The sequence below is a fragment of the Lepidochelys olivacea genome (assembly GCF_965140295.1).
Source record: "Lepidochelys olivacea isolate rLepOli2 genome assembly, chromosome: 9".
NCBI classification, from domain to species: domain Eukaryota; kingdom Metazoa; phylum Chordata; order Testudines; family Cheloniidae; genus Lepidochelys; species Lepidochelys olivacea.
This window is the reverse complement of record NC_140419.1, coordinates 36,329,979-36,353,048: the sequence shown is the minus strand read 5'-3', so window position 1 is coordinate 36,353,048 and position 23,070 is coordinate 36,329,979. Positions and strand designations below refer to the sequence as shown.

The following is a 23,070-nucleotide window of genomic DNA, read 5'->3' as shown; positions in this document are numbered from 1 at the left end:
GATAGATAAGATCACTTTAGATAAGCTATTACCAGCAGGAGAGTGGGGTGAGGGGAGAAAAAACCTTTTGAAGTGATAAACACCCAGTTTTTCATGGTCTGTGTGTATAAAACATCCTCACTGCATTTTCCACTTTATGCATCCGATGAAGTGAGCTGTAGCTCACGAAAGCTTATGCTCAAATAAATTGGTTAGTCTCTAAGGTGCCACAAGTACTCCTTTTCTTTTTACTCCATTGAGTAGCTGCTTAAACCTAGTGCACAATTTTGCACTTAAAATTAGAGCTACAATAAACATTTCACCAGAAGAAACACGGGGTGCAGTTCTGCTCCCAATGAAGTCAATAGCAACGCTCTCGCTGAGGTCACTGGCAGTAGGGCCAATGGATTCAGGGAAAACAAACAAAAATTAGTTTGCAAGATGTGACAATGAATGAAGCAATGTTATTTAATCTGCCACATTGAATAGTGAAAAGCACAAACAGTTAAGGTTAAGTAAACAGTACCGGGGGCAGGGGAGGATGAGTGAGAAGAATTAAAGAAAGCATGCAAGAGAACAGAGAACTTACCACAGCCTTGAATAAGACCAAAAGAAGAAAAGAGCATTAAAAACTAATTAGCAAACAGAATGATTCATATCAATCTGTTGTTTACACACCTTATTATTACAGAGGAATGGAAATTGCAAGGTTGCCAAACATGTCTTAAAGGAACATGCTGGCCTCCCACAATGGTTTCCAGTGGGAAAAAGCGTAAATTCATGCCACAGGGATTGCTCTGAACAGGCTAAAGCACAGTAGATTGCATAAAACTACTGTATAGCATATTGCATAGAATCAGAAGGGGCTGAAAAGCAAAGGTCAGAAAGTCAGGAAGAAACGCAACAAATTAGCTACTGTTCACAGCTCTAGTTTATGGTGCTTAGAAAGATGGGACTGAATACTGAGGTCATTACTAGGATTTATTAAATTCTTATCACACAAAACATCACTAACCTTGACTTCAGAATCAGCTTAGCCTGAGTAAGGAATGACTAGAAATTGAGGTGCAAATTCTGCTCTCAATCGCACCAGTGTAAATCCATTCTAACAATTTACACTGACGTAAAGTAAAGACTTCTGGGCTCAGCCCAGGCTTTTTAATGAACTATTACAACATAGTTTCATTGTTGACCGTGTTTGCCTAGTTTAATTTCCTTAAGAAAAGTGTGTCCAGAATGATTTTCCCAAAATGTGCACTTTTATATCTATAGATACAAGGACATACACACGAAATCTGAGGCTAACGTACCTGTCCATAAAAAGCAACACGATAGTATCGCCCGAACAAACGTTTCTCAGAATTCACTACTTCTGCAACCTTCAGATATGATCGATGGATGTCATAGTACAGATCTGACAGTCTCTAAAGTAAAAGGAAACAGAAGAAGTGCAATGTAAAATTATATTTTTAAAGGCTTTATTCAGGCTAAATTTGCCTCCATAGGATTTCCAGTCATTTGGAGGTGGCTACCTTCTTTATTCTCAGTAGCAGCTGCAAGAGGTCAATTTCAAGACTCCTGCCTTCTCCTGGCCACACAGTTTTAGGGTGGTAGTAGCCTTCTTGCATAGCTCCATAAGGAAAGAGTTACAGTATAAATCTGTCCCAACGTGTAGAAAAAGAAATGGGATGGTCCCCCCACATCTGGATGGCCAGTGATGAGGCTACTCATCCTGATTACTGAACTGCGATTCAGTGGACATGGAATGGAATTAAGAGCACATCCTGAGAGACACAGCACAGAAGGGGCAGCCTCGGGGCGGGCATCAGGAGTCTCTTTATACCACTTTTGCACCAAACCACCCCCACCATCAGATAGAGCACTACTGCCCTTATACGCCATCGCAAGCCAGAATCAGCTCCAGGGTATTTTGGCTGGATACAGTCCTTACTCCTTCTCAGTTTCAGTTATTCTATAACTTTATCATCATAGTGTGAACTTCTGGTAAAAGCCATGTTTTGCACTGGGGCCATGCTTCCTAAATGACATCCCATGCTGTTACTTTTTTCCAGTTTAAACAAGGAAATCAATGACTTGGATTATTATTAAGTAATTGCTTTTCTACTTTAAATGAAAGAAAAACAAAAGCAAACATGGAATAATTTCAAAATTAAATCCTTTATCCTGTAATTTTGGTTATTTTGATGCTTAGGTATATCTAAACATTTTCACTGCTACAAATCAACTCTCTGATAAATGCATATAGGAATTCCTATTCAGTTGGTCGAAGGGGTTGTAAAAATAAGAATAGACCTCTAGAAGGGTCATATAATGCTAGACATAGACTAAAATATCTAAATAAAAAATAGCTAGAATTTTGATATAATTTCACCAGGCAACAATATTATGGTTTTAATGAGCTTTACAGGTTCATTTGTCCGAAGAAATTTGCAAGTGTGATTTTAGTGCCTATGAAAGGAACAGGATTTGAAAGCAAAGCCCTTTATCCATTCATGGCACAGGTAAAGCATAGGTGATAGCAATGTGAGTTTCCATCCTCTGTCCCACCAGTGTACCCAAACCCTGAGCTGGTGGGATCAGTTTTGTGGGTTAGAGAGTAGATACTTCCCCCCCCCCCATCCAGTTAGTCTTTCTTCTTTGACTGCCTAAAAGGGGATTGTTTAGACCGCAATCCTGCAATGAACTTCAAATAGGCACAGGAGCCTGCTCACTTTTTGAGCTCATTGCATGTCAGGGCAACGGTCATTATAGTGATGTGGACCCCAATTCTCTTGGAACTGAGCTAAAGGCCAATATACTCATTTCATGTAGGCTATGGAATAGCCATGAAGATGGAACAATGTTTGGTCACTACCTTCATAGGTGACAGTATATGGTAATTTTACTAACGTAGGTCTGAATAATGAAAACTATATCTATGGGATCTCAGAGCTACAGAAACCATAGAAAATGTATTTTCACAGGGTTTCCATAACCTTGCACAGGCTTCAGACAAGATATTTTTAACTCAGTCATCAAAAGACGAAAGAAAACCCTCCAGCAATATTAAAATAAAATTGAAATATGCCAATTTAAAGAACAACACTAGTCTGTGTTTTCCTGCTACTCTTTGTTTTTTTAAGACAGACATTTTAATTGGAAACCCAGCTTACTTTAAAATCTCTTTGTTTCTCAAATACAGCAATGATAGGCTTGTTAACTCCAGCAATCAGTTCATATCTTTCAGACTTCCACAGGTATTCAACACATAACTCCAGCTGCTTCACAAGGATATTCTGTAATCCCACAAATAAAAATTCTATGGTGACTTGCTTGTTGATAGCATTTGGTAATTATGATGACATCAACAGTACATATATATTGTTTTATTTCAATATGATTTCTTCTATACAGTAGGTTAATATAGTCATAAGAAGTTTAGTAAGAAATTGGTGAAAATCATTTGGCAACCTGCTACAGTCTCATGTAGGACTATGTACCACTTTAAAGATTCAAAATGCCCCAAATAAGAAATTCCTAAAGCTTCAGAAACCACCAGCCATCATATATCTGCAGCCATGCTTCTGCAAGCTACCACAAGAGAAGTAATGCCAGGCTGGTTCAGTAAGTGCTTGGGCATTTGAAGAACCCACAGGTGATACACAAAGTGGTGCTACCTACTGGATCACTAGCACTCTTCCATCAGAGCCATTAGCAAGTTAATGGATGAGATATAAAACATTTATAGACAGAAAAAGACCCCCTGGCACTTTTTTGGAGAAGCAGAGGGATGTTTTAGTCACGGTTCCCCGTATTCCAATTCTGGTATTTTACAATCCGCCAAGCTAAAATTCCACCCCAGTTATTTAAATTGGATGTTTTTGTGGCTTTATTGTGCATTGTTAAACAGTTGTCATATTTAAGGTGAAAAGAGTCTGCATTGGGTAAAGTGATCCCTTAATATAGTTTATCACATTTATATTGTGCGCAGGTATCATATAAAAATGTTATTGCCCTCCAGAAACATATGCGTATCTTTTAGCAAAGGCTACACTACAGGTTTGGGATAGAACTAAAGAAAAGTTCTTTTTCCCTCACCAATAACAGCCATTGCAAATAATTCAGATCTTAATCCATATCAGAAACCAGAGACTTTTAAAGACTGGGAGAGCCATGGAATACATACAGTTGGCCAACTATTCAGTAAAGAAACGTTTCTAACTTATTTAGTAATCAAAACTATCTTTGACTGTCCCACTCTCTGGTGGTACCAGTGTTTTCAAGTTAGGCATTATAGTTCTTAACTTTCTAGAAAAACTGTTTTATACAGAAAGCTAATTTTAACAGACGTAACGGCATCAGGTGAATTAGGAAAGAAATTTACATGACAAGGATTTATAAACCGGTTAACACTTCATAAGTAAATAAATAGTTAAAAAAAAACCCTTAAAGTAATAAAGTTAAAAGAATACAGAACACTATTATTTAAATGCTACCATTGCTAACCTCGTTATATGGAGTATCTTGCATTCCAGAATCTTCTTTCATAGCTCCTTCTTCTTTAATGTTTGGGGTAATATTTAGAAAAGCTGGCCATCCCATGGAAAATAAGCCTTGACGTACAAGCCATAACAATACTAATTAATACTTGTATAACCATGGATTTTAAAAGGCTATAGGATGTTGTAAAATGACAACCAATTTTATTTAGCTAGGATTATTACTTGTTTATTTTTTTACAATCGAAGTGATGAGTGCCACAAATAGAACTGATTGAATTTATGACACATTCTTCTAAGTTCCCTCTGTGGCATAAATCCGCTTGTCTAGGCAGATACACTAATATGTATTCATACGGCAATGATCTCAGAAAAATCTTCTCCTTTCCTCTGCGTGTCATTACTCTACTTGTGTTCTATCACTCTGCCAACCCATATAAAACTACACATAGAAGATAGTATTCTACAATAATGGTACAATAGCATTACTACAGGGCTAGAGTCTCTCACCCTTACTCATGTTGACTAGTACAATCGGCCCTTATCCCTGCAAAGACTTACATACATATTTAACTTGACACACTATGTGTAGTCCTTCTGAAGTCAATGAGAGCACTCATAGTGCATAAAATTAAGCATGTAAGTAGTTCAGTGGTTTTCAGCTAGATTATGTACAAAATACAGTATTACTCACTAAGGGTAAGATTGGCAGAATCTGACCCATAGTGATTTAGGCCACTAATACCTTAGTGCTTTTTAAAAGGAAAATCTGCCAGAGAAGGTGATGTTAAGACAAACTTCAGAAACACACGATGTTTAGGTTTCAGAGTAGCACCCGTGTTAGTCTGTATACGCAAAAAGAACAGGAGTACTTGTGGCACCTTAGAGACTAACAATGAAGTGAGCTGTAGCCCACGAAAGCTTATGCTCAAATAAATTTGTTAGTCTCTAAGGTGCCACAAGTACTCCTGTTCTCTTTACATTATGTTTAGTTTAACAGCAGAAAAATTTGAAGGACGGTAATCTATTAAATTTAGAGTGAAATATACTGTACCACTGTGCATGGAAACACAGAGGCACACACCACAAAGGGGTTGCTATTACTATTTGTTTTGACTTATTTGACGTTTTACTGCCTCTGAGTTTTGACGTTACCCTTAAGCTGTTCATTCTTTACACGCATGACTTCCTATCACACTCCCCCACTTGACGAAAAGCGTACTTCCCTTAATACATTTGTCTCACTCCTGCAGATGATGTGACTTCACCATTTATGAGCTATCAGACTACTCTCTCCTTTCTAAAACACACATCTTATTCTCCCCCACACCCAAAATATTTATTCTCTTTTCCACAGAAGCAATTCTTTATGGAAGCTGTGCCAATAGAGCTAGCTCATGCTGAGAACAACCCTGAAATGTAAGTTTAATAAACTAACAGAGATTGGCAGAGGAACAATATAATTAAAGACAAAAAATCTTATTTTTTATTTCTCTGCTATGCTCTAAGTAAAATAATCTAGACTGGCAATTATGTGTAGACAATCAGGTATGGGGCCTGATCTTCCTTGCACTGCGGTCAACTGGGAGTTTTGTCCCAGACCTCAGTAAGAGCAGGATCAGTCTCATTGCCAGGTTGACTCCCCAGTCACACAACTGATGTTTATATAAGCCTCAGAAAAATGACATTCTGTAGGAGTTTTACATGGCTCCACTCGTCTCAGGCTTGGTACAAATGAAGACTTTACATTAAAAAAAAAAATTTAACGCTTCCTCCTTTTAATAGATTCTAGCCCTAATCGATGCATTTAATGGGTTTTCTGTGTTAATGTGAAAAAGAAATATATTATTGTTGACCCTGAAAATGGTTTTGCAAATGATTGGGAAGTTGAATATATTAATTTGAACATCAATTCTGAGAGGAGCAGCATTACAGTAACCGCAACAACATTTCTTTTTTTCCTTTATTTTTCCCCCTGAAATCAGGTGATTTTATGTAGCCATAAAACTCTTGTGGCCGGAAAAAGTCACCCAGTTGGGGATGAGGGTCCAAAAGTCCTAACAAAGTTAGGGAATTTAATCCAAAATGTAATCACATATTTTTTTCTGCATGGGCATTTCACTATTACACCAAATAAATGGTTGAACCACAAAACTTGATTTATCATAAACTGTCAAAAAAAAAGGGGGGAGGGTGGGGAGGGGCAGGGTGACTAAGACCCAATCATACAAACTGCAGTGTCTCTCCTGCAAGACTTAGCTCCATTTGACTTGATGTGGTAGATACAGGCATGTACTATCTTGCAAGAGATACTCCTGCACCTTGCAGAATTGGGCTTTTAATGTTTTATCATATTATAAGGAAGAAAATGAACTCCAGTTAAAAAGCTGTCCATCATGTACTACGTATAATATCATTATCTGGATGTTAATTTTTTCTGACTGTACAATCAAGGTCTTATTTCTACTTCTGTTATTGGTCATTGATGATGTATAATTGTCCTTTTTAAGCAGTTTATCTCATTTTGAAATGAAAATTACAGGATCCTTTTATGATGTATTTTGTGCAAAGCTCCCACTGACTAAAGTAGGAGTTCCCTGCCTGGATCAGTAGCAGAATGGCTTATTGTTGGTAAACACTGTAACTAGTGACATACCGTACAATTCATCAAGATAATTAAATAGTCCAACCAAAATGAGCATCAGAAAAGTATCACACATATTTCCTAGTATTAATTGCTTTCTATTAAAAACATAATCATGCAACATAATTCTTTTCCCTTTTGAGAACATCTTCTTTCACTAGATCAGTTTAAGAGCAGTAATTCCATTTCCTAAATGATGTTATTTGACCCATAAACAGGCATGGTTAGAACACTCACTTCCTCCACTGTGAGTAGTTAGTAACAGATTACTATCAGAGACTTGAACATCTTCCAGGAGCATACGTGAGGTACAAATCTTTTCCATTTTCCAGTAACCTATGGTAGTGTAAGATGTTATTAGTATAGTGCTACTGGTATGTGTTAATAACATGCATATTTAATAATGACGCACTAACAAATTAAGCATTCTCTTTTAGCACTAAAAAGCTAAACATTCAATTAACCTCTTATGTATAAAATACATATTTTATTATGCTGTTACAATAAGAATTTACTAGCCTCATATCTTAAACATGTGTGAAGGGTACAAGCAGCAGGATATCTTGAAAAGAACACAAATGTGATCTGAATGAAATAAAACAGTTGCAAAATGTATAACAGTTGTATAATGTAGAACAGTTGTATAATTCTCTACATTAATTATTGCATTTGAATACATTGAACTTACCCTTTCTTTTCAGGTATTCTGCAATGAGGGCAGCTATATGGATATAGCACATAGCAGCCTGAAACCAGAGACCATATAAATATATTAAAGTACACCCCAGATCTTACATTATTAGTTTGCTGAGGGTCAGAAACCCTCTTCATTTTTGGAATATGTTTTGGAAAAGGGGAAACAAACTTAGTTTGACAATTTGAAGAAATCACACGTCAAATATCGAAGTCCTTACTCAGGCAAAACTATCATTGATTTTAATAGGAGTTTCGCCTATGTACGTATAGAGCAAGGGTTAAACAAGAGCATCAGGATCTGACCCATAGAAAATACATGGTTACTTTGGAAACAAGATATATTGGGCTAAGATCTTGTGGTTCAATTAATCAATTTAATACAAATAACATTTTTGCCAAAAAGAAATTTTTTTGCTTTGGCCCAAATCATCTCCTGTGCTGAAAAAAAACAACCCAGAAGGGAATGGAAACTACATAGTTTTGTCTTCATTAGGAAATTACATGGTTTAAACACAATTTTAACAGTTGAATTAGCTAACATGAAGCTGGCAATGACCTTGTGGTCACTGTAGACAAGAACAAATCATGCTTAGGAATGTGTCAGCTAGTCATGGTTAATTCCTGTTATATAGCCTGTTATATAGAATGCATATTCAGGCATTCTTCAACCCAGTCCACATCTTATTTTAGTCATCTTGAGGGAAACTGCACGTTTAGCTTAGATGACAATAATCATAATTAATTATACCGAGTTTTTATAGAGTTCTTTTCATCTGTAGATCTCAATCTAAATACAGACTGATTTCTTTGTCTTACGTAAATTACCTCTGATAAATCTCCATTTCTAGCATGAATCTTGGCCATGTTTTCAAGCCAAGTCCTTCGTAATTCAGGTGTACTGGCATATGAGTTTGCTAGGCTGTACTGCAGGTCTACAAGCATCTCTGGGTCTTTCTCATGTTCCTTCATCTGTGCTGTGGCCATTAAAACTGTCCTGATGCGTTTGGTCAGGTCTTTTACCTCTGCTGGAAAGTGACTGTTCTTTGGAAAACATAAGCAACGAATCATTGAAAAGGCCTACAAAGCCATACTTTTATCATGTTAAACTATAGTATCACTGGTGACTGGGCCTGAAGTCAATGGATAGACTCCTATTTAGATCATGCTCATAGTCCCATTATATTTACATATTTTACACAGTTCTCTGCCATTTATTTACTGATGTGTCACAGCATCCATTAGAAACCCTAGTCTATATTCTGATTTCAGTTACATCACTGTCTATATGGAGTAATTCCACTCAAGTCAACGGACTGAGGCTGGGGTAATAAGCAAAAATATGATCATATGTTTGTAAAGGGCTGCTAAATTTATTTCCAGATTGGGATACACTTACTGATGCAAGTAATTCCTTAACTCCACAGGTAGCCTCACTAACGTCAATGGCAGAAGGTAGTATTATTCAGTGTGAAAAATGGTATCTCAGCCATTTCAAACCACACAAGATAAAAATTTGGTCTTCCTATCAGCCAGATCATAGATTATTCCTCAAAATATTTATGTCAGTTCTGCTGTTTTTCTTTTTGAGATGGACAATAATAAATTCTGATATTCAGGGTTTTGTTTGTGTTTGTTTTTTTGCATACATGTAGAGAGCATAACGACAGAGAAAAATAAAATTGTGCCTTTCTTTTGATTGGTAGGGCGGAGAATGCTACAAAAGCAGAACACACAGATACAAGGTTAGCAGATCAAAGAAAATCAAAGCTGCCCTTTAACAAATACAGGCGAGACTCCCATGTTACTTACACTAATTTTACATCAGTGTAACTATTGACTTCAATGGACTTACTCCTGATTTACACCACTGTTAGTGAAAGGAGAGTAAGCCCCACAAATATAAAGTTGAAAATGTTTCTTGAAAAGCATTTGACAAGAGCTTATAAAAATACCCAAGTTGTGATTGAAAACTGTATTCTAATTTATTTAGCAGAGTGGGGTCTAAACAGTTTTTAAAATAATACTTATTAGGAGTTAAACCCCTTATTTTGGGTTAGCAAATTGTTCACAAACCAATCTGGATTTTCTATTAACATATTTATTATTCATAAGTATTTGCTAAATAGTTGGAAGAATAATTTCTAGCCTAAATATCATTTGGGAACTGTTAACTTCAACTACATGCTATTCATGGTGTTTCACTGGTCGTATGGCATAATTTCTGCTCCATGATTGGATGAGTGAAACGTTTTCAAAAGGAGAATGACAAATAGTGAATAACAAATAATAAGTTCAGATGTATAAACTTTCATGCTATATTTATTAAGATTTTGGGATTCACAAACATTTACCTAAGTTCCTGGTAGTTGCCTGACTACTTGAGAAAATAATAACATGAACCATGAAAAACTAAGTCAGTCCTTTTATTCATGAAGGTATTTGTGAATCAGTTCTTCCGATCATTCAGTCATCTATAACAGGTAGTGATAGACACAAAACCTTTCTTACTTTCATCTGCTTGTCTCCATTAGCAAAATTATTTATAATTGCAAGTGAATGCTGAAACCGAGATCCACCAATCCCTGCATCTGCGATCAATTGGCTTACAGCTTTGATGAGCTATGGGTGAAGAGGAACAAAGAACAGTGTATGGTTATTAACGAAAAGCAAAGTCTGGACGTAATTTTAATTCTCTGCTTTAAAAAACCAGCAAGAGGTGGAACTGATAGGGTGAGAGAAAAGGGCTTTCCACAAATATTTTAACAAGACAAAATATAAGCAAATATATAAATAAAAATAACAGATCATCTTCTATATGTTTATAATTGTTTACATTTTAAAATGTGAGATCCCGTCTCATCACTGTATTACTCCAGTTTTATGTTCATGTATCTGTACTGATTGAATCACACTGCTGTAAAATTAGAGAGGAAAATTAAGCCCACACTATTGACACACTGGGTCAGATTTGCTCCATCAGCTATGTGCTGTGCCTCTGATGCAACGAAGCCATAAACCTGATTTAACTGGCCAGTTAGCGAAGTTTGCAGCTGTTTTGCATCACCAGCACAAAGCGAAACAGCTGGAAAGAACTGGTGAATATGGCCCAATGTTTTCAGACATGCCAGAAAAATTAGAATGACACAGAGAAACTGTGATTTGCAGAATTCAAAGAGTCATTTCAGTGGACTATTTTATATAGCCCGTATATATTGTTTTAAGTGCATCTTACACTTCACTCACCTGTAGATGGGACCTGACTATTGACTTCTGCTTGTTAAATTCAAAGTTCTTTCTCATGAAAAAATAAAGAAGAGCAGATGCCTCTGTTTGAGTTGACCGTGACCTATGGTTACAGCATTTCAGGATTTCATAGCAGAATGATCCACACATGTCTGCTTGCCCTTGAAAAAATGCTGGAGGAAACTACAGGGAAAAAATGTCAAAATGTTTAGCACTTCTCCCACTCCCTGCTACATTCATTTTGAATCAACATATTTTGTTTCAAACTTTCATTAAAAACAAGCCTCTCTCTCAGACACTCCAGTGTCTAGCAAAAACATCTGCCACTAGCTAAGCATTCTCTTCTGTGTAAAAATGAAAGTAAGTGAAAACGGTGTGTGCAAGTTATGTACAAAGCATTAACCAAAACCTGTTGTGTACAAAGCATCAGTCAAATTGACCTTCCAAATTTGTATTTGATGCACAAATATCATCATGTGCACTGAAAGCATAGTGAGGGGCAGCAGTGGCAATGAAAATAGCATAGTCAAGGGAAGTGGGGAGAGTTCAGACACCATTATAAAAGCTGACCAGTGAGGAGAAAAAAGTTTGGAATAGCACTACAGCTGAGGACATAATGGATGTTTTGTGGAAGGATGGAAAGGTTGAAAAAATTCATTTCAGTTGGACTGAAAACAAAAATTCCAAAATATTGGTGAATCCAAAAGTTAAAAAAAACAACGTTTTGGATTGAATTAAATGTTTCAGTTGACCTGAAATACAACATTTCAATTTGAGCATTTTTAAAACGTTTTTGAATTTATATAAAGACATTTAAAATAAGTTTCAAAACAAAAAGTTATTTCAAACCAAAAATTGGAAACATTCAAGGGGAGGGGGTGTAAAGGGAGGAGGAGGTAAGGAGAGAGGGCTAGGTTATTTTCAAAACAATTGGTGAAATTGGCATGAATTCATAAAACGTCTCAGTGTTGCCAAATCTGATATTTTTGCCAGAAAACATTTTGCTGAAAAATTTCGTTCCTCTCTATTGATTACCATAGCTTTATGCCACATTAAGCTAGTGTTCCTCTTGTGGCCAAGTCTGAACAGCATTAGAAGGCAGAGAGTATAGGATGTAAAGGTCCAAGTGACTCTGTTTGCTGAGAGCTATTAATCACAGGATGGAGACAGTAGAAAACAGAAGGAATGAGAGGAGGGAGAAGATAAGCACGTTTGGCGCAGATCTAGATTGCTATAGAGATTATTATCCCCAAAGGAGCCACTACTGAGATCAATATGCCTACAGCCATTCGGAGAAAGAACACAACCCCTGCACGCAATGGGATGGATGGATGCGATGATGTTAGATATTTACTCTCCTGCCGCTGCACATGTTCCTCTGGCTCCTGGCAGTCTGGTGTGTAATTTAAAGCAGGCTGTGGCTGGTTTATCTTATATTCCTTTGGCCTTTGAGCTATGTGGCTGGGAGAAGCATGACCATATTTCTTTTTTTTGCAATTTACAACCATTCTGGAAGAATGGCATGTAGCTTAAACTTTTCTCCACTACTGTGTTCCATGCAAGGGACTGGACAATCAGATCTATTTTGTTTAATGTTACTAAATTACAGTAGCATTTCTCCTCAGCCACCACTATAATCCATCTGCCAAATCCCTGATTATTTTTTTGAAAGGTCCTCAACTCCAGCTCCGATTTTGTAGCTTTTAGATCTGGTTCCCAGGCACAGCGAGGTAGTTCAGTGTCTAGAGGTTAGAAAATGCTCCCATAATTATTTGTACCTACAAAACTGCAGATAGTAAATCAGAGAGTGTTTTTCAACACCGATCCCTAAATACCAATGAAAGGAAGAGACAGAAAGCACCTTAAAGTGTGAAATCCTCCACCAGGTTGGATTTGTTGCACTGCCCTGCCAACCTTATGCAACAGCTTTCAAATGGAATAAAAGTATAGTTACCTTGCTCACAAACAACCGCAAGGCAGCAAAGACATGCTTGAGGGCTACTGCTGACTGGTTGACTTGCAAAAAGAGCAGGTAGGTATCAAAGACCTTTTTCATCAGTGCATTCTGGCAATCAGATTGCTGGAGTTGTCTCTGAAAAGTTAGCACACAAACAGGATTGTAATATTTTTAAAATAATGGAACAGAAAATGGCTCCTTTGTTTTTTTTGCACCAAGTTCTAATGTGTCCAAATGTGATGGTATCTTTAATGTCAGCCCTACAAGTGCTTAGAAGTTACCTGCAACATGAGGCATTCCCCATGGGCTGTGGGCTCTTCATACCTACAGTAATATGGGACCATTGTCTTCCACTGTTTGTTCTCCCTTCTCTTTCCCACAAACTACTACACATAGCACTTAGGACAGGGAAGTGGGACTCATGAGAACTAGGTTCTGTTGATGGCTGCCACTTTCTATCTGTGTGACCTAGAGCAAGTCACTTAGGTCAACATTTTCTAACTTAAATGCCTACAGTTAGACTTCTCAATCCATATTACATGAATGGCTTGATCAGTGGCCTGACTTTAAGAGGTGCTGAGCATCCACAACTCCCGCTGACTTCAGAAAAAGCTATTTCAGCATCTCTGAAATTCAGATGACTTTGGCCATGTCTACACTTAGCACTGCTGCAATCGATACAGCAGGTGTTGATTTGCAGGTCTGGTGAAGACACGCTAAATCAATGGCAGAGTGCTCTCCCATCGATTTGTGTACTCCACCTCTCTGAGAAGGGAAAGGGAAGTCGGTGGGAGAGTGTCTCCCATTGAGACAGCTTGGTGTAGACACTGCAGTAAGTCGACCTAAGCTACATTGACTTCAGTTATGTTATTCACGTATGTTATTCACGTTTGGGTCAACTTGCTGCAGTAGTGTAGACCAGCCCTTTTATTCAGGTGCCTCAGTAAGAAGTTAGCAGCCTAAGCTTTAGGCACCCAAGTTTGAAAAGTTTGGCATTAACTTCTCTGTGCCTCAGTGTCTCCATTTTTAAAATGTGGTAATACTTACCCACCTTTGTAAAGGTATTGAGATTTTTTAATGACAGGTTTATATGAGGTCAAACCATTACTATCATCACACTGTAGCAAGTGATGCTGTTTCCATGGGTCATCCCTTTTCCTAGCTCTTCTGCTCAGCCAGGACACTTTAGGCCAGTACCTACATGAGGGCTTACTACTCCCTTTCCTTCACTCCACCAAAACCCCTCAATAATAGAATGATTTGGCATTATATTTGTTTCTTTGTAGTGTACTCACAGGCATTTTGAAACTTTTTAAAAATTCTCTTTTTGCTCAAACCTGTGACACCATTTCAAGCAGAATTTCCAACAATAGAACATACCTGGTGGTTCTGAGTGAAAAGACACAGTAGGTCAAGAATTGTGAGGCAAACCTCTGTGGCAATATTTGCCTCTGTGTCTGCGTAGTGTACAATGTCTGTTTCATTGGAGCTGCCTGCAGCAAAAGAAGTGGGAAGAGAACAACAAGTGAGTATCAAGATAAATAACCCTCCAATCAGATCAAGAACTGCTTTCAAAGTCAGTACAAACATTCATTCCTGAGCGTGCATGTTAGCTAAAGGGGGGAAGAGGGTTCTTTGCTTTAATTTTGTTAATTTTGTAACAACTTTTCAACTTTGCAGAATATTGTTTCTTTGTTTGCTTTTTTTCATCACAGATTACATTCAGCCTGACAAGAGATTTGAACCATGAATTATATCCTATTATCACATCTCCTTCAGAAAAAAATTATGTGCAATAAACAAATGTATACTTGACATTTTCTGTCACACCGTCTGCCACTAGTTACATATCTTTTTCAGGTCTGCCTATCTGTAACTGTTAGGTCTGTTAAGGGCTAACTGTAGGGTACATCAGGCTGTGTGTGCAGAGGGCATGAAACCACTAGCAGCTGATGGATGCACTCTACCTGTAAAGGACAAGGGCATGCAGGTTGCCTTCAGAGGACACGGGAAAAGTGAACTCTTACATAATAATTAGTACATATAAGTGAGCAGTGTGCATTCATTTTAGCATCCCCTTTAGATGTTAGCTGTGCAAAATGGGAATGGTACACTGTCCTCACCTGTTTAGGGTATCTTAACACTGCTGGAATCAAAACTCCGCCTCACCTTCCAGTCAGGGAGTACAAGCACTAGAATTCTGGCTACACAGTGGGGGTGGCAATTGGAGAAGAAAGAATCCCTAAGCCTTCTCCCCTCACACAGGCATACAATGACTGCTAAAATCTGGCAATGTTTGTTCCATAGGTGAATTAGCAAATGCTTGACTTGTTTGTAAATGCTATAATTCTAGAATGATATTCTAATGCTACAATTCACTTCAGTGAGTTACAATGCTGATGGGGAAAAAATGGATATTTATATTTTAAAGCCTCTACTCTCAGAGGTCACATTACTGTATTTGCTCACTGACATAGAATGCCATTCTTATGGTTAAACAGAGACATGTGTAGGTATGCTTTAAGGATACCTGTTATTTTTTAAATGTCCAATACACACTACATCTTAATGAGCACATAAAATATTACCTCTTGATTTTGGGATTAAAAGGAAAATTGCTGTGAAAAATACTGAGGCATCCATTTTCATAAAATCTGCTTCCTACAGATTAAAGCACCGGGATATGAAAATGACAAAGAGATGACAATTTGCAGCAGTTACAGCCACATTCTATTTTGAAGAGCTTTATTTGTCATGATTAAAGACGGTTGAAACATTCAGAATTTTGAAATTTTTTGATGGAAAACAGGACAATTTTTTCTTGACAATATTTGCAAACAGAGTCCCCATTTTTTATCAGCTCTAGTGCTTATCCTATTTCAGCTGTTGCACACCTGACTGTACAACACTTCCAGGGGCAGGTTCTCAGATGGTGCAAATTACCATGGAACTTAATGAGCTGGCAAAAAAGTGGGTGGTATGAATCCACTGAAGTCTGTGGGAAGTCAGCGCCTCTGAAAAGCAAGCTGCTAATTTCATTTTCAAACTATGTGTTTAAGTACCTATTTTCAGGTTCTGATGTTTGAAAGTGTTGGCTTTTTTTTTCTTTACAGGTCTATGGTCCAACTATTAATATTCATAGAAGTTCCATTTCAGCCCAGCAAAGCCCACTGAAAACAATGTAAAGACTCTCATTGACTTCAATGGGCTTTGAATCAGTCTCTTATACATCGTGGTGCTGGGCTCTATAGAGAAAGCTAAGATAGAGAGACAGACAAATAAGTAGATTCATTTCCTTCATACTTACTTGCCATGCTGCTGTCTATCATTTGCAAGAGTTTGGGGTTGGAAAATGCATTTTTGCCACGGATTATTGGTAACGTTTGAGATCTGTGATGTTTGTGGCCATCATGACTGGAAGTAGAATGCATCCTGAAATTGAGAGAGCACCGTTTTTTGTTTAAATGTTGTTATCATATCCCTATAGTTTTTCCATGTCTCTCAGAATTATCTGCAGTATTTCTCAATGACCCAAAGGGAGACCAACTGATGCAAAATATTTCAGGTTAATATAGCGGAAGAACAAAGTCAGCAAGGCATATATAACACAAGTAGATGTTCTGTGATTTTTTGAGATCACAGGAGACATAACAACATTCACTTATTACTAGGAGAAGCATTGGTTTAAACAGCTGACTAATGTTTACACAACGGCCCTTAGGGGAAGAGGAACTGAGCTGAGTTCTGTTGGTTTAGAATACAGAAAAAACTATTTACACCACAAAGTATTAAACACAATTAATAAATAATGGGGGACTCATGATTTTAGAATGGACATTGATCACAAAAAAGAAAAATTCTTTTTTTGTATTCTGCTAATGAATACAATAGACTATTTTGCTAAATAGAAGACATTTAAAACTAAGGGCACCAAATAAAGGCACATCCATTCATACATAGGTTCCAAAATAAAAATGGCCTTATTTTCAAAAGTACGGGGAATCTGCATCCACTGGTGAATTCAGTGAGAACTGACAGCATGTCTGAAAATCAGGTCCCTTTTATTTAGGTGCCTAAATATGGATGCCTAACTTTAAGTACACAGTTTTGAAAATTTTGTCCTCTGCACAATTTATTTTCTGCATACAGGCCTAGAATCTGTATGAGTTTTGACTTGCACAGTTAGCGCATGATCAGTCCTTCAGAAGGAGAGGAGGGAGGGTTACCCGCAACCTTCCTCCATGGTTTCCAACCCCATGCCCTACCACAGAATGAGAAGGAGGTTTGTTTCCTGAAAATCACAAGTTTCCTGAAAGCCACAACACTCAGGAGAGCTGCCAAAAGCCATCCAAGTGGAGAGCTTGTGCCTCAGCACTCCTACCCTGACTCCCCACAGCTTCCATTTCTACATGACCCTGAAGGAGATCTTTCTTTAGTAGACTTTAAGGCCAGAAGGTACCAGTATGACAATCTAGTTTCCTACATACCACAGGCCAGGAAGATTTACCTGTATCAGCCCCATAACTACTGGCTGAGCTAGAGTGTGTCGTTTAGAAAGACAACCAATCTTGTCTTGTGCAATCTTTAAGGACTTCAACTGATTGAGAATCTACCACATCCAAGTAGTTCCAATGGTAAATTACCCTGACTGTGAAAAATATTGGCCTATTAGCTGTGCTACCCAGACCGCTCTGATACCCTAACCCTCTTTTCGCAGGGGAGGGGAGGGTTGGCTGCATGGTGTATGATGGGGTCATCAGAATTGTGGGCAAGGGAGCAGGATGCCACAGATGGTGGCTCCACTCCACTCCATCACCTTCTGTCCTGCTCTCCCAAAGAGTGGAGTCCCATCTCCTCCAAATACATACAGGCAAAGGGTGGGCTTTGCCCTTACCTTTTCCCACCAAGAGTAACATGCCCAAGAAGAGGCCCTTCTACTTGTGGACATGTAAGGTAGAAAATCAGGACCCAAGGCACTAACAGTTTCAGCAATAAATTGAGCATTTATGTGTACTTTCCACTCAACTAAAAATGTCTCTGATCTGTTGGTAATTATTTGATTATATTACAAATATTTTTAGACTTTCAAAAGAGCTCAGCTCCCTTTCAGTGGCCAAATTTTTGCTACCCAACATGGTGCAAAACTGGTTCTAAGTGCTGCAATGGAAACTCCTGGGTGAAAATCTGACCCCAACTGTTGAGCACTTGAAAAGCTTACCGTGGATTACTTTGAAAATCTGGCTCCACATGCACATGAAAATACATTGTTGGTCACCAAATGTAAATAAATAAACATACACCTTCAAAAGCAGAGTGCAAGTTAGAAGAGCCATTGAAAAGTAACAATATTTTATTTATCTCTTAACATATGTCTTTGCCATTCCTTACAAATATTTTTTATAGCCAAAAGGGCTAAATGCTGCTTTGGGAGGATGCAGACTGTAGCAGTCGCTTGAAACAGCTGCAGCATGCCTCATTTGTGGTAGTTTTAAAATTTTGTTCCACCATGCTGGTTCTCCTGTAAACGTGCAGCAAAACAATGGCCTCTTCATGCTTTAATTCAAAGGCACCTTGCCAGTTCCAGCTGTGAAATGAGATCAGTGCTTATTCTAGAGGAGGGAAAAAGGAATGTTTCCTTTTCCTCATGTTTCATTTGTTCCAGCCATATGCCATGATACAGGCTTATGATGTTGGGCATTATTGGGTTTGAATCAGATGCGCATAGATAAACAATTTTATCTGAAAAGCACAGAGCGGTGTGAATAGAGCCTTTTTCAGCCTGCTCTTAGACAAAGCCTACAAACCACATAGAATCAGAAATTCACTCCCTTCAGTCCTTCTCTCCTGGCTTGGCTGCTCTTAGGGTTGCTACCTCAGGCCATGCAGCCCATACCCTTGATCTTCTTTATCTAGAAAGCCACTCCCACTTCCTTGATGTTCAGATGAGGCAATAAGTCACCTGTCTTGAAGAGTCAACAAAAACTACTTAACCTTTCCCCAACAGGATCAACACCTGGTAACATGGGAGTATGTCAGGTTTCAGAGTAGCAGCCGTGTTAGTCTGTATTCGCAAAAAGAAAAGGAGTACTTGTGACACCTTAGAGACTAACCAATTTATCTGAGCATAAGCTTTCGTGAGCTACAGCTCACTTCATCGGATGCATTCACTGCAGTCTCTAAGGTGCCACAAGTACTCCTTTTCTTTATGGGAGTATCTGTTATAAACACACACACTGATTTTCCCCTCAAGAGAGCATTACGGCTATTACTACAATGCACATTTTACTTCATTTTACTTCTGCAGTTTATTCAGATGACATAGGATAGAACCATTAAATTCTGCTTAAAATGTACAATTTATTGATTATTTGGAGAAAAAAAGACCAGGAAAAAGAAACATACACCTAGCTTACAAAATGGACACAATAATAAATGACTATACTACATGTAAATGTGGAAGTAACCAGATGGGGGCCAAACATACCCACCCAATACATGGCACTGCAAAGGGGTCTTTTGGTGGATGTAAATGAGATTTAGACCATGTGTTTAGACCTATTTTGATTTGGATTTGGTTTAAGATGTTAAAAGCTTAATAATTACCATTGAGACAGTATACCAGATGTCTGACAAGATGAGTTAGATCCTTTAAGTGTTCCATTATTCTGGGTGGCCTGAGCAAACTTAAAGGCAGCAGCTATTTTCCTGTTAAGAGAAAATAAACGTTAACTCTGTTATGGTACGTGCCCCTGATTAGGTCAGGTCAGTGAAAAACACATATGTGCCTGGCAAAACATAACACAAAGCATGAATTGGTTAATACAGCAACTCTTCATTTTGCTACTGAACTTATGATAGACAGCAAAGTTCATTGTTGTTGCATGAAATGAAAAATGAAGCATCGTAACATGGTGAAACAGAAGTGCACGTTTCATGCTTGACAGCTGGAAAAATGATCTCATGCTCTTCAGCATAATGGGCAGAGAAAAATACTGGGGGCAGGGGAATCTCAGTTTCTAATGCTTTTGAAGCATTCAGCGATTCACGATAGCGCCATTCCCTCACAGTTCTATGGTGACAAACAGAAGGATCTGCTTGTCCTTCTCCGGTATTTGCACTCAAAAACAAGATTGGTTCAAGTAGTGTAACTACTACAGCTTACACAGTAGCAGCCGTGTAAGTCTGTATCCGCAAAAAGAAAAGGAGGACTTGTGGCACCTTAGAGACTAACACATTTATTTGAGCATAAGCTTTCGTGAGCTACAGCTCACTTCATCGGATGTTAGTCTCTAAGGTGCCACAAGTACTCCTTTTCTTTTTACTACAGCTTAATACACTATCAGAAGTAATCCACCTGGTTGCCTAGGAAAATGGCTATATTAGTTGAGCTTCAAGCATTCATGGGATTAAAAAAAAAAGTGTACATCAGCTACCGTAGCTGTAGGTCAGCTACCATATTTAAGAACGATGCCTTCAGAACGGAATTGATGTACATTGATGACTTTTATCTACGTGTTAATCCCCACTGTAGTACTTAAAATAACAATGCATTCTACATCGTATAAGTAAAAAATAAATTACCTTATTATATTTCGTTTTCCTAGATATCTGAAATTTTGCAGGCAAACCCTGAAAAGCATGAAGTACATTTTGTAATGATTCTGTTTAGTGACACCATACTATTTTTCAAAAATTCTGAGTCTCGATCTTTTTAAGAACCCCCTGATAAATGCACCACTTTGTTAGCAAATGATTCAAGAACTCCCGGAATTCAGGAAACCGAAGGGAAGACTATCACTTCCACTCTATTATTGCCCATCTCTTCTCCCTGGGTTTGGGATTCCTGTGTGGTCAGGGGGAAAACCCTGTGGGGACGTCTGCAGGAGGACAGTTTCTCCACCAACCTTATGGAACTTGTGTGGCTAAGTAAATGGTGACCCAGTCAGTTCCATCTTACTCATCTTTCACAGCTGAGCTGGTTAAGGGGTTCTGTTCTAAGCAGGGAGCCTACAGGAGTTGTGCTCAGAAGGAGCCAGAGGAAATTGGGTCAGGACAAGGGCCCATGGAATGTGAATAGCTCTGGAATCCATAGATTTTTCACAAGATCCACTGGTTTGGGGAGGCAAAGACCTTCCTTTTCCCATGAGGAAGAGAAGGGGCAGAGAATCTCAACCCCAAACAGAATAATTCATACAAAGTTCTGTGAGAAAAACCCCAAAGAGTTTCCTATCCTTTCCCTGGAAATAGCCAACATAAGAATATGGTCTTTAAGCATTAGCATGCCTGAATTTTACCCCAGAGAGTAAAACATACTATTACTACAGCAGCTGCTAGAGAACATTATTATTTAACAAACCAGCAAACAAACCAGAGAGTGAACTTACTCTAAAATGCTGAAAAAGTCCGCTATCTCTGTGAATGGAGCTCTCTGCCAATAGGAAATCAATGTATCTGGAACCAGACATCAAAATGCAGGAATTTAGCAATTATTGGAAATTGAGGGCCAGATCCATAGCCCACTGAAGACTGTAATAAGTTTTCCCTTGACTTTACACTAAGTTAACACTGCATGCTTCTTTTGGCTGCATGTAGAGCATGTGCGCGAGAAGCCCCCCAGCACAGGTTTAATAGCAATGTAGACAGTGAGGCACAGCTTAGGCGAGTAGAATACACCTGCAGGTGTGGATCTGTACCCGAGTACATACCCTACATGGCTGTCTACTCATCCAAACTGTGCCTTCCCTCTACACTGCAATTTTTAATCTTGTAGTGTCCCACTACGCAGGAAAAGACTCCAGCAGCAAGGAAAGGCTCTGGCAGAGGCGAGGAAGCGGGGAAAGGCTCCTGCCACAGGGAAGAACTATGGCAGCTCCCTGCTGCTGAAGCCTTTCCCCGCTGCAGGGGAAGACTCCAGCAATGGCAAAAGGCTCTGGCAGCAGGGAGGTAGCAGGCTGTGAGCCCTTCCCTGTTGACTCCCTCCTGCCAGAGCCTTTCACTGATACACATAGCTGTGCACCACAGTGTGGACACAGCCGGCTTGTCGCTGCAGCGTATCCCACATGCCGCTGAAAGCAGTGTGTAGCATAGACATAACATTAGTGAGGCCCTAAGGATTTTATAATATTACAAGTAAAAAAGTGCATTTTGGGGATTTTTTTTACCTTCTGAAATTGTTTTCATAATGTGAAGGAAACACATAAGAAGGCTTCTAGTTTCAGCCTGATCTAACTTGTCGAAGCGAAGAGTTGATCCAATCAAAGACAAAGGTCTCACAATCTGCAGAATTGGAAACACACTGGCTTACTGAGTATCAAGACAGACTTTTTAACTCTAAGAATTGTTTTCAAGTGTTTATGCATGTACCTTTTCACAGGTGTCAGTTCTCTCACTGTTTTTTTCACTGGTACTTGGGTTAGACTCAAGACTTGCTAAGGAAGCTCTGGAGTCAGCATGGTTTGCTGCAGAGATAGCTACTGATGAAAAGGCTGTAATCAAAAGTCACGGCAAACATGCTAAAATAATGTGTATGGGTACAAAAACTAACAGTAATAATGGAAAACCAAAAATATGTTGTATATAGGATGGACAGCTTTGAACTGTCTACCTCTGTCATGAAGTTACTGGTGACTACATTTGGTATTGAAAACATGCAACAAGTTGAACTAAAATGATACACTTTTGCTGTTATTCATGGCATTAAAAAAAAACTATTACTTTTTATGAAGGCCTGATCCAAAGCTCACTGAAGTCAGTAGAAAGACTTTCACTGACTTCAGTGGGCTTAGAAAGGGGCCTTAGATGAAGTAAACAAAGTAAGTTGTGTTTCTTCCCCTCCACTATATTTTGAAAATATAAAAATGCTTGCCTTATTAAAAATTCACACCTGCAGTACAGCATGTAATGACTTCTTCAGAGCATGACTTTTTGATGTACCTAGCATACATTGTGAAGAAAGTGGCAACTCCCCATTCCATGAGGTTTTAGAATTACAGGAGAATCTCTGTAAATATTTTTAAAGCATGAGGCAATTCCAAGAATACATTAGGGATTAA

The 23,070-nt window shown here is 38.5% G+C and overlaps 1 protein-coding gene across 2 annotated transcripts in view; it reads right to left on the bottom strand.

Annotated features, from left to right (window-relative positions):
* The window catches only part of DOCK10 (dedicator of cytokinesis 10), a 191,742-nt gene that overhangs the window by 21,942 nt on the left and 146,730 nt on the right, over positions 1-23,070 (bottom strand). For both annotated transcript variants that reach the window (XM_084638464.1, XM_084638465.1), the window contains exons 35-50: positions 22,382-22,503; positions 22,180-22,294; positions 21,403-21,469; positions 20,600-20,647; positions 19,622-19,723; positions 16,326-16,450; positions 14,399-14,511; positions 13,016-13,153; positions 11,062-11,244; positions 10,327-10,437; positions 8,644-8,859; positions 7,811-7,868; positions 7,360-7,458; positions 4,486-4,592; positions 3,153-3,275; positions 1,290-1,403 (exon numbers count right to left, since the gene is read on the bottom strand). In XM_084638464.1, the coding sequence (XP_084494590.1) occupies positions 1,290-1,403; positions 3,153-3,275; positions 4,486-4,592; positions 7,360-7,458; positions 7,811-7,868; positions 8,644-8,859; positions 10,327-10,437; positions 11,062-11,244; positions 13,016-13,153; positions 14,399-14,511; positions 16,326-16,450; positions 19,622-19,723; positions 20,600-20,647; positions 21,403-21,469; positions 22,180-22,294; positions 22,382-22,503 (1,841 nt within the window). The remainder of the gene's footprint in view (positions 1-1,289; positions 1,404-3,152; positions 3,276-4,485; positions 4,593-7,359; positions 7,459-7,810; positions 7,869-8,643; positions 8,860-10,326; positions 10,438-11,061; positions 11,245-13,015; positions 13,154-14,398; positions 14,512-16,325; positions 16,451-19,621; positions 19,724-20,599; positions 20,648-21,402; positions 21,470-22,179; positions 22,295-22,381; positions 22,504-23,070) is intronic.